This window comes from Suncus etruscus, chromosome 1 (genome assembly GCF_024139225.1).
Source record: "Suncus etruscus isolate mSunEtr1 chromosome 1, mSunEtr1.pri.cur, whole genome shotgun sequence".
NCBI classification, from domain to species: Eukaryota; Metazoa; Chordata; class Mammalia; order Eulipotyphla; family Soricidae; genus Suncus; species Suncus etruscus.
This window is the reverse complement of record NC_064848.1, coordinates 1,196,481-1,208,225: the sequence shown is the minus strand read 5'-3', so window position 1 is coordinate 1,208,225 and position 11,745 is coordinate 1,196,481. Positions and strand designations below refer to the sequence as shown.

Here is an 11,745-nt window from a genome sequence, read left to right as displayed (position 1 = left end):
AGTCATGAGTACAGCCAGGTGTGGCCCAAACTCAAAAAATAGAAGAGGGGGCCATCTCTGCAACTATAATTCAAGTGTTAATTTCAGTCCTGTGAGGTTAAGTGTCTTGCCCATGTTATAGTATCAAATCATTGTAAAACACTCAGCATTCTAGACTACGGATACATGACACCAGCACTATAAATTGTGGAATTATAATACAAATTCAAATTACTTTTTCCATTCAGAGATGTTGTTAAATCGTAAGGATCACATCTAGTGTATTCTATATAAAAACAGGGACTCAAAAAAAAAAAGCGAGGGGGACCGGAGAGATAGCATGGAGGTAAGGCGTTTACCTTGCATACAGAAGAACGCTGGTTCAAATCCCGACATCCCATATGGTCCCCCGAGCCTGCCAGGAGCAAGTTCTGAGTGTAGAGCCAGGAGTAACCCCTGAGCACTGCCGGGTGTGACCCAAAAAACAAACAAACAAACAAACAAACAAAAAAACAGGGGCTGATGGGCAAAGTCTAGAGTCTAGTGTAAGGTTAAATGGGAGATAGAAAATGAGCTTAGTGAGCTCCCTCACACTGGAAAAATTAACTCAGTCGGACAACCTAAGCAATAAAGTTTTGATGCTGTCAAAGCAATTTTCCAGGCACAGCTATAGTTCAGTGGGCAGGGCCTTTGCCCTGCATGGTTCACCAGGGTTTGATTCCCTGGCATCCCCTAAGCCTGCCAAGAGTAACACACAAGTACAGGAATCAGGGAATAACCCGAGTACTGCTGGTTTGGCCAAAAAAAGCCCACAAAAACAAAAACAAATATTTCCAAGGCATTAAGTCACAAACAGGAAGCCAATAAAATCCTTGAATTAAATTTAAACCTGAAATTGACCCTAAAAAATACAAAATAGGTTTTACCTTAAAATTATAAATAACACATTTTCTATAGCTAAGAATAGAGCTTGAATTGTTTTTTTCTTCAGAGCTTGATAGGGTCTGAGCAAAGTACAGTAAGTAGCTCGCTTGCCTTCCAGGCTCCCAACCCGGGTTCTCTCCTTGACACCTTGATCCCTACGCCACATCAGGGGTGGTGTCTAAGCACAGAATCAGGAATAAGCCCTAAACACCACCAGGGTGGCCCCAAAAACAAAACAAAGCAAAACTTGAAGATTGAAATTTAGGGGAGGGTGGTCCACACCCGAGCAGGCACTCAGGTTCTGTACTCAGAAGTCGCTCCTGGCAGGTTTGGGGTGGTATTATATGGAATCCCATATGGTATAGAACCCGGGTCAGTCCGGGCTCGGCAGCACTGCCAGGCAAGTGCCCTACCACTGTGCTCTCTCAGGCCCAGAGCTTGAACTTTTTTGACAAATCCACAGGGAGCAAAATTTTTTGCATTCTAAAGAAAGATACTCTTCAAAAGACGATACTGAATTAAGTTTTTGACATCGGATAGATTAAGGTATGGTACTTTGGTAATGGCCGGTCTCTGCCATACAAGCCAGGGCGTAGCTCTCTGAGTAGGCAGGACCAGAGAAATGACATTGGAAGACCTTTCAATGTCCGCAGGAAATAAATGACTTAAGATCCTTCTAGTCTCACTCCCTTCTTTTCCACAAACACTCCTATTCCAAGTTTAACTCATGCTAGATTATTATTATTATTATTATTAGTTATTTAGATGAGGGGCCACACCTGGCGGCGCTCAGGGGACTATCTGGGATGCCCAGGATGGCAGGTTGGTCACCGGCAAGGCAAAAGCCCGACATATACTGTACCACCCTTTCGGCCCCTCTGGTAAAATTTAAGTAATAACTGATGACATCTTTGCATATTTTTGGTTTGTCTTTTTTTGTTTGTGGTTTGTTTTGATTTGGTTTTGTTTTAAGCCACACATGGGGCGGTGCTCAGGGCCCTCTTGGTTCTGCGCTCAGGGAATTACGTCCTCATAGAGGGTTTTGGGGGACCTTATGGGGCGCCGAGGTTCGAAACCCCCGCTTGCCTGCGTGCAAAAAGCTCCAAGCTCCTAGCTCTCCCACACAACGTCGCATGTTAACGGTCCGGTGTTGCAGAGGTGGGTCCAGGACCGACGGTGGGTCGAGCCCCATGGGGCCTCCCTAGGGTCCCCCGAAGCGGCCAGGGGCGATGCCTGAGCTTAGAGCCAGGAGCAGCCCCCAAAAGAAAGCCCCAAGGAAAGGAGGGGGTCGGCTCTGGGCCGCCGAAGTCCACCACACAGGCCTCCTCTGGGCCGGACGAAGGCCAGGGCAGGGGCCAGCGGGGGCGGAGAGCGCGCCGGACTCGGGGGTCTCGCGCCGCGGCCCTTCCTCCGAGCGGCGCTGGCCACCGGCGCCCCCGCCAGCCGGACCGGGCCGGACGCTCCACCCTCCGCAGTCCCCGCGTCCTCGCAAGCTCGTCGGGCCAGGGAGGGACTCGCTGCGGACCCCGGCGGCTCGGGCCTCGCTGGACTCGGCTGGGGGACCGCCTCCTCTGCCGGACGCCGCCGCCCGCCCCGCCCCGCCCCGGACCCGGACCCGGACCCTGGGCCCTGGGCCAGCCCCCGCCGGCCAGGGGCAGCGCTTCGCCCCGCAGGCCTCCGGGGCCGGGCCGGGGGACCGGGGCCGGCGGCGGCAGGCGGCCCTCCGTCTGGGCCCAAAAGTGGCCCCCGTCTTCCCCGAAGGCCTGCGACGGGCTTGCTCCGAGTTTCCCCGGGGATCCAGAGGGCGGCCGGAGGCGCCCGGGCGTCCGCCTCTTCCTTCCTCCCATCCTTCCCTCCTTCCTCCCTTCCCTTCCTTCCTGCCTTCCTGTCTTCCTTTCCTTCCTTCCTCCTTCCTTCCCTCCTTCCTTCCTTCCTTCCTTCCTTCTGCCTTCCTTCCTGCCTTCCTTCCTTCCTTTCTTCCTTCCTTCCTCCTTCCTACCTTCCTTCCTCCTTTCTTCCTTCCTGCCTGCCTTCCTCCCTCCCTCCTTCTTTCTTCCTTCCTTCCTGTCTTCCTTCCTACCCTTCCTGTCTTCCTTCTTCCTTCCCTCCTTCCTTCCCTCCTTCCTCCTTCCTTCCTTCCTTCCTGCCTTCCTGTCTTCCTTCTACCTTCCTGCCTGCCTGCCTTCCTTCCTTCCTGTCTGCCTCCCTTCCTTCCTTCCTTCCCTCCTCTCTTCCCTCCCCTCCTTCCTTCCTTCCTGCCTGCCCTCCTTCCTGCCTACCTTCCTTCCTTCCTGCCTGCCTGCCTGTCTGCCTTCCTGCCTACCTGCCTTCCTTCCTTCCTGCCTGCCTGCCCTCCTTCCTGCCTTCCTGCCTACCTTCCTTCCTTCCTGCCTGCCTGCCTGTCTGCCTTCCTGCCTACCTGCCTTCCTTCCTTCCTTCCTGCCTGCCTGCCTTCCTTCCTTCCTGTCTGCCTCCCTCCCTTCCTTCCTTCCCTCCTCTCTTCCCTCCCCTCCTTCCTTCCTTCCTTCCTTCCTTCCTCCCTGCCTTCCTTCCTGCCTTCCTGCCTACCTTCCTTCCTTCCTTCCTTCCTCCCTTCTTTCCTGCCTGCCTGCCTGCCTTCCTTCCTACCTGCCTTCCTTCCTTCCTGCCTGCCTTCCTGCCTTCCTTTCCTTCCCTTTCTTTTTTCTTTCTCCTTCCTTCCTTCTTTCTCCTTTCTTTTCTTCCTTCATTCTCTTTCCTTCCTTCTTTCTCCTTCCTTCTCTTCTCTTCTTTCTTTCTTTCTTTCTTTCTTTCTTTCTTTCTTTCCTTCTTTCTTTCTTTCTTTCTTTTTCTTTGTCTTTCTCTTTCTTTCTTTTTCTTTTCTTTCTTCTTTTTCTTTCTTTCTTTCTTTCTTTCCTTTCTTTCTTTCTCTTCTTTTCTTTCTCTTTCTTTCTTTCTCTTCCTTCCTTTTCTATCTTTCTCCTTCCTTCCTTCTTTCTTTGTTTTCTTTCTTCTCTCTCTGTCTCTCTGTCTCTCTCTGTCTCTGTCTCTCTATCTCTGTCTCTCTGTCTCTCTCTCTCTCCCCACCCCCCCTCTCTTGGCACACTCAGAGGATACTCCTGGCTCTGCGCTCAGAAATCGCCCCTTGCAGGCTAGGGGAACCTCTCATGGGATGCTGGGAATCCACCCCGGGTTCGTCCGGATTGGCAAGCGTGCAAAAGCAAGCGCCCTACCGCTGTGCTTGCACTCTGCCCCCCTCCGCCCCCCACTTTCTGGGCTCCAGAGTTCAGACTTGTTTTTCTAATCCTTTCCTGTTGCTGCGACAACACCCAGTCCTGGTGCACGGGAGCACTGCCCAACTGAGGGAAATAGATAACTGCAGATAGCTGGACGGGGCCACAGCACCCTCAAGGCCCAAAGTCCAGTCTCCCGTCAGAATGAGTTCCCACCTGCAGGAGCTCCCGGCCACCCACCCAGAGGGGAGCTCGCACCCTAAATAGATGGCCTGATCACTCTGGACCTCTTTTTTATTTTAGTTTTTGGATCACAACCGGCCATCCTTCGGGTTCACTCTTGGTGGGGCTCCAGTGACTATATAGGATGCCTGGGATCAAATCTGAACCAATCACGTACAAGTCAAATGGTCTATGCTGTACTATCTCTCCAACCCTGGTAACTGCACTTTTAAATGCACATTTCCCCTTTCCTCTCTGTCATAATCCTAACATATCTAAGGTTACTTTCTAGCAGTTACCACCTGATAGATACTTAAGAGATGATGACTTATAAACACCTTTTCCATGGTACATCTGCCCTTCTTCCCATGTTCGTTGTCCCTGGACCATAAAATCTGTAAAAAAAAAAAAAAAAGGATAATCGGGGCACTCAGTCCACAAAGCTAGAAACTCCCTGACCTCATGCTGGTCTCTCTTTATTTTGTGACTTTAATGCCTACTTTCTTTCTTTTTTTTTTTTTTTTTTTTTTTTTGGTGTTTGGGCCACACTGTTTGCCGCTCAGGGGTTACTCCTGGCTATGCGCTCAGAAGTCGCTCCTGGCTTGGGGGACCATATGGGACGCAGGTCCGTCCTAGGCTAGCGCAGGCAAGGCAGACACCTTACCTCTAGCGCCACCGCCTAGCCCCAATGCCTAGCTTTCTTAATTTTATAGATGCCTTGCTTCCAGCCCGATCACCTGCACACCACCGCAGCACCTAAACAAGTACCAAACAAGTACTGGAGGTTCTCAATCAACTGAGATGAATGGTTCAGGAAGGCTCAATAGGGTTCAATGGGTCAAAGAGAGTTCTATTCTTGGCACCTCCTATGGTTCTTCAAGTACCACCAAGAATGACCCCTGAGCACAGAGCCAGGAATACCCCCTGCGGCCCCTAAAACCAGAAAATAGAAATAGAAAAAGAAAACCTCTGGTGGCAAATAATCTTCACCAAAAAAGACCAGATTCTTGCAGTTCTCAGATTCCTGTATAATGCCGGCTGTACCTGGTCCAGGCAATTTCTTCCTCCTGAGAGATTTTTTGGTTTTGTTTTTGGTCCACACCTGGTGGCACTCAGGGGTTACTCCTGGCTCTGCACTCAGAAATCACTCGTGGCAGGCCTTGGGATGCCAGGAATCGAACCCAGGTCGGCTGCATGCAAAAGTAAATGCCCTACCGCTGTGCTATCACTCCAGCCCTCTCCTGAGAGAATTTTATGGCTACATCTCTGAGTTCCTAGATACCCTGAAATAAACAAAACACTTTTTTTTCTTTTGGTTTTTGGGTCACACCCGGCCGCGCTCAGGGGTCGCTCCTGGCAGGCTCAGGGGACCATATGGGATGCCAGGATTTGAACCACCGATCTTCTGTATGTGAGGCAAACGCTTTACCTCCATGCTATCTCTCCGGCCCAACAAAACACATTTTTTAAACAAGAGGCATACAAAACTCAGAATCTGGCACAATGTCATACATGATCCACATACATGTTTCTCCCATTATCAATGCCATTTTCTACTACTAATGAATCTACATCAAAAAAATCATAATTCCCCCAAAGTCCATAGTTGAAAGGAAATTCACTCTTTCTGGCATACACAAAATAGATTTAGACAACTCTAAGAATATATTTTTCTAGTTTGTGGAAAAAGTTAGAAGAGGGCCAGAGAGACAGCGGTGGTAGGGCATTTGCCTTGCACTCAGCTGATCCAGGATGGACTGTGGTTCAACACCGACACCCCACATGGTCTCCCGTGTCTACCAGGAACAATTTCTGAGCACAGAACTAGGAGTAACTCCTGAGAGCTGCCAGGTGTGACCGAAAACCAAAAAAAAAAAAAAACAAAAAAAAAAACAAATCTATAATGAACAGAAAAAGTTAAAAAAAGGGCTGGAGCAATAGCACAGCAGTAGGGCATTTGTCTTTCTTTTTTGGTTTTTTTGGGCCATACCCGTTTGATGCTCAGGGGCTACTCCTGGCTAAGCGCTCAGAAATCGCCCCTTGCTCAGGGGGACCATATGGGATGCCGAGGGATCAAACCGTGGTCCATCCTAGGCTAGCGCTTGCAAGGCAGACACCTTACCTCTAGCGCCACCGCGCCGGCCCCATGGGCACACTTTCCATATCTATACGATCACTGGCTCCGAGTGTTTCGAGTTAAGTTCTCAGACAGGGAAACCAAGTGACCGAGGTCTGGGTCCTGCTGACGGTGGCGCCGGGTCGGGCGGGCAGCGGCACGGAGTCGTCACGGAGTCGTCGTGGAGGTGGCCCTGGACATAGGAGGATGGCGCCTCATTGACGAGCAAAGCCAGGAGCAGGCCTCTGAGCACCACCAGGAGTGGCAGAGCTACCCCTCACAAGGACACTTGCCCCAAAGAAACTAAGAACAGAATTCAAAATCTTTCGAAGTCAGAAAGCTCTGCAACCATACGTCTTTAAGTAAATTAAAGAAAAGCGTTTCAGAAGAAAATGGTCTGCCACAGAGGCAGCCTGGAGAAATGGGGAGGGGAACCTGGGGACATTGGTGGCGGAAATGTGCACTGGCGGAGATGGGTGCTGGAACATTGAAAGGCTGAAATTCAATTATGAACAACTTTGTATCTCTCTGTAATTAAATTAAAAAATAAAAAAGAACCGCTTTTCTTATCTCACAAGCCTAAGCCAGGGGGTGCTGTCGAAATGGCTCAAAGACCAGTGTACCCGGGATGTCCTAGTTTAGATCCCCTGTACTAGATCTGGTTTGCTTTCGCCCCTAAAGCACTGATTTCAGAGCAGCCCCGATCACCAAGAGGTATAGTCCCCCCAAAATTAGAAAGTCCAAAATAAGGACCAGTTGAGGCCTTTTCAGAAATCTTGGGCTTGGATTTATAGTCAAAATGGAGCAGGGGGCACGACAGATAGCATGGGAGGGGGGGCGTTTGCCTTGCATGCAGAAGGACGGTGGTTCGAATCCCGGCATCCATATGGTCCCCCGAGCTCGCCAGAAGCGATTTTTGACCGTAGAGCCAGGAGTAACCCCTGGGTGCTGCCGGGTGTGACCCAAAAACCAAAAAAAAAAAAAAAAAAAAGTAGATGATAGGGGCCAGACAGATAGTAAGAATGTAGGGCATTTGCCAAATCTGGTTTAGATCCTTGGTACTCCATGTAGGTCCCCCTGAGCCAAGAGTGATCTCTGAGCACAGAGCCAGAAGTAAGAAGTGAGCACCGCTGGGTATGGCCCCAAAACCAAGAAAATGGGGCAGGCCTCGGGGACCAGCCCAGGAGGGATGGTAATGTACTGATCATGCTAGAGCCCATGATTATACCACACCCCCTTCCTAAAAATGTGCACCCTATTCTCCTATATAATTTACTTCTTTTTTCTTTTTTGGTTTTGGGGGTCACACCCGGCAGCGCTCAGGGTTTACTCCTGACTTTGCACTCAGAAATCACTCCTGGCAGGCTCGGGGGACCATATGGGATGCCGGGATTCGAACCACCATCCTTCTGCTTGCAAGGCAAATGCCCTACCTCCATGCTATCTCTCCGGCCCTATAATTTACTTCTTATGACTGTCTTCTTGTCGCAGACAAAGCTCAACCCATCACATTGTCCTTGACTGGCACTTGAGTAGTGGACAGTGCCCTAGTGGTAACAAGACCAGGCACATCCTGGCAGATGCCAACAAAAATAAGTAATAGACAATAACATGAATCAACTCATGAAAAAACAGCAGTTTATGCACAATCCAAGTCACACTACACTTCATGTCTTATAATTATTCCTTTTTAAAAATGTTACTTATTTATAAAATGTATCACATTTGACAGTTATTCGTAATACATTTGTTTTCAGTTACGTGAAAGCAAAAAAATCCACTTTTATTGAAAAATAAAGGAAAGAATAAAATAAAATGGAATAAAAGAGAGAAAAAAGAAAAAATACAATAGCAAGCTCATTTGTGAAAGTTATTGTATTACCAATGAAGTCATTAATACAATGGCAGAAAGTTAGCAAACTCTTGGTATATGTCCAGTCTGTTAAATTGGGATATTCCATTATGAATACAGGTGTATATACATAGCTGCAGGGCATTTTGGAAGAAGGACCAACCAACTAGAACACAGTGACTGTTTGCGGGCGTGGTTTACAGTTGCCAGGCTTTCTCAGAAGAAGAAAGATACGAAGGAGGGTGCCCGCACTCATCTAAAGAAAAACCTGATGATGTCAGCCCAACACCTGGCAAAACGGAGTGTGGTCAGATTGGCGTCCCCACAGGGAATCACAGAGATTCAGTGTGAGGCAGGCCTTCAGGGAAATGGTAATTATAGATGCAGGTAGCAAGCATGGCTTTGACGGGGTAGGGGGTCGACTCACCCTCTCCCTCTGAGATGACCAGCTGGGTGCTGCGTGGGTTGGTGTAGCCAGAATCATTAGGGCTCGGTGCACATCTGATCTGAGAAAAGAATGAGTCTATGGAGCTGGCCCACTTGTAACATCCTCTAACTGTAAGAGTAAGGAGTTGTCTGAGTAATTCTACACAGCATATCTATTCTGTTTATGCATTTGCAGTGTGGGGTGAGTCTGAGCACAACCAGAAGTACTCGGAGGCTCTAACATTGGTTCTGTGCTCAGTAGTGAGCCCACAGAGCTGTGGGACTATATGCAGTACTGGGAATTCAAGTCATGGTTGTAGCCTCCACAGCTACATGAAAAGCAAGCGGCTTGTCTCCTCTACTATCTGGCCCTGTGCGTGCATTTTTTTTTTTATTCCCAAAATGTCCTTTATCACTGAGTTCCAAATACTGACCCTAGATGAACTTTAATAAACTTGCCTTTCTATGTTGACTGACTCACTAGCAGGAAAAGTTTCAGTAGGTTCTGGTCACTGATTTACGGTCATTTCTCATAATCTAGATAAAATTAGGATGGAGAAAATAAAGAAAAAGTGCTGGGAAGTTTGCAGAAAAATGGTCAGAAGAATAAAGAGAAAATATGTTGAAGCCAGGTAGAAACAATGAAATTGAGAATTCAAGGTTTACAGTTTCATAAGTGTCTATCGTTGCAGGAAGGCAGAGGACAGAGCCTGACTTGACACATGACAATTACCGAGAACCTACCATATCTTCCTGTTTCTCCACCTTCTCAGATTTCTTTCTCAGAAGCTATTGTCTCAAAGAGCCGCACCCGCATCTGGAAAATAAACTCTTAAAGTGCCAAGGAGGTTCCTTCTTACACCGGGTCCACAGACCAACAGCTTATGAGGCAGAACAGGTTACCCTGCCTACGCCTTCATCACAGGAGACACTGGAACAAAGAGCTCCAAGACAGAGATCAAAAGGTGAGTTTCACCCTCCTAGTCCGGGAATCCTTTCCTCCTAGATACCTGCATGAGGGCCGGGGGGGGACTGGACCATCATCACTATCAAACCCATGGAGAACAGAACTGTTGAACCACCTGAACACAAGGCAGGACCCAGCTCATCTGCTCAAAGAGTGTTACGGGGTGTGTGTGTGTGTGTGTGTGTGTGTGTGTGTGTGTGTGTGTGTGTGTGTGTGTGTGTGTGTGTGTGAAAGGAGCCATATTCAGCCGCACTCTGCGATCATTTTGGGTCTATTCCCCTGTTACTCAGAGGAACTTTGCAAGCCAGGACTGGGAATTGAACCCAGGGCTCCCACAGCAACTCAAGCAATCCAGGCCTTCATTTTCTACCATGCCTACTTTTGTTCTTAATTAAGTACTTAAAGTATGTTCAACTACTATCGTTGCTTACCAAAATGAAATTACCAAATTTTGAGTGCATATCCAGGAGTAATACCAGAGCATCTCTGGGTATGCCTCCAAAACAAACAAATAAAAAACCCACCAGGATTCATCTACCAGGATAAATCTTTCAGAAAGTATTTCTGAAAGAAAAGGGGCAAATTGTGGATTAAAACATGTCTGCCAAAATCCACGAGGGGGCGCCCTGCCGCTAAGTAAGGCGCTAACAGAGCCTGCATTCAGATTTCTTGTTTTTTGGGCATTCCCACACCAATGTGCCCTATCTGGCTCAGTTCTCAGAGATTGCTTCTGGAGGCCTTAGAACGTTTTAAGATCATTTAACTCGTCATAATTCCACTTGTGAGCTTAAAACTTATTCTTAGAATGGCTGAGAAACGCCTTTCAATCTAATAAGTGCCAGGGCACTTTCTCTCTTTGCTCATGCTTAAATATGACTTCAAGGGCCCAAATGACAGCCAAAGGCCTTCAGGAGCCCTGCATTCAATCCCAGACCCTTCAGAGTCCTCCTAAACTTCACTAATAGTCATCCTGGAGCCTCAGGGCAGCAGTAGCCTCCAAGCACCATGAGTGTGTTTCCCAAATCACATAAACACAATCTGAGTCCATTCCCTCTTCACCCCACCCCCCACACTCTTTCACAAGTACTATTTAGCAACACTTAGTTACTGCAAGTTCAAGTAGAAAGAGCAGGATTGTTGCCAGTGGGGATTTAATCCCCCACCATGAGGCCAAACTCAGTTCCTCTTGCTCAAGGTGCTGGGAGAGAAGGGAACCTATGGGGCCAGGAGACACGGCAGAGGCACAGCAAACCTAACTACAAGCACGAGAAACCTAGCAATCCAACTCACACTGACCTCTGGAAGAGGTACTGGCCCAGTTGGCTCACAAGCATCACTGGTTTGATCAGAGGGAAGCAGGAGGCCACTTCCAACCTAGATCTTGCTTCCCTGCATGCTCTGAACAAAGGGGGGGTAGCCCTGGCCAGAAGGGTTTGGAAGGAAGGGCACACAGCCATGCCCTCGGGGAAACACACCTTCCTCACCCTGGACTTCGTATGACAAGGAATAAGAGAATGATCCTGGCGGAGAAGGTGCTTCAGGGAGTGGGAAGGAGCCCAAATGTATGAGCAGTGGAAATAGTAGAAGGAATAGCACAGAGTAAAAGTGCCTGTCGAGATGAGCTGTGGGGTAGAAGTGGTGAAAGATGATGCTTGGAGCAGCCTTGAAGGGTTTTTAACTTGCTTATATTTTCAGGGTGAGCCCTCAAAATAGGAGGACCATGTAATGCAGGGGAATTAATACTGGGCTGCTACAAAATAGCAGCTCTTTGTGCTGTTTTAACAGTCTACAGTGGGTTACCTGATGATTGATAAAAACTTAATGGCCTTCGGACTATTTAGGGACCAGAGAAATTATGCAAGAAGTGAGAGATTTCTGGGGCCAGAGAGGTGGCGTAAGCAGTAAGGTGTCTGCCTTAGGACAGACCGCAGTTCTATCCCCCTGGCGTCCCATATGGTCCCCCAAGCCAGGAGCAATTTCTGAGCTCATAGCCAGGAGTAACCCCTGAGTGTCACCAGGAGTGGCCCTAAAACAAAAACAAACAAAC

General features: G+C 48.6%; 1 protein-coding gene across 1 annotated transcript; it reads right to left on the bottom strand.

Moving 5' to 3' along the window:
* Positions 1-2,039: 2,039 nt before the first annotated feature.
* Positions 2,040-2,750, bottom strand: LOC126014217 (translation initiation factor IF-2-like). Its single transcript, XM_049777541.1, has one exon. It carries the CDS (start codon positions 2,748-2,750, stop codon positions 2,040-2,042), a length of 711 nt encoding a protein of 236 aa, XP_049633498.1.
* Between the last annotated feature and the right edge of the window lie 8,995 nt (positions 2,751-11,745).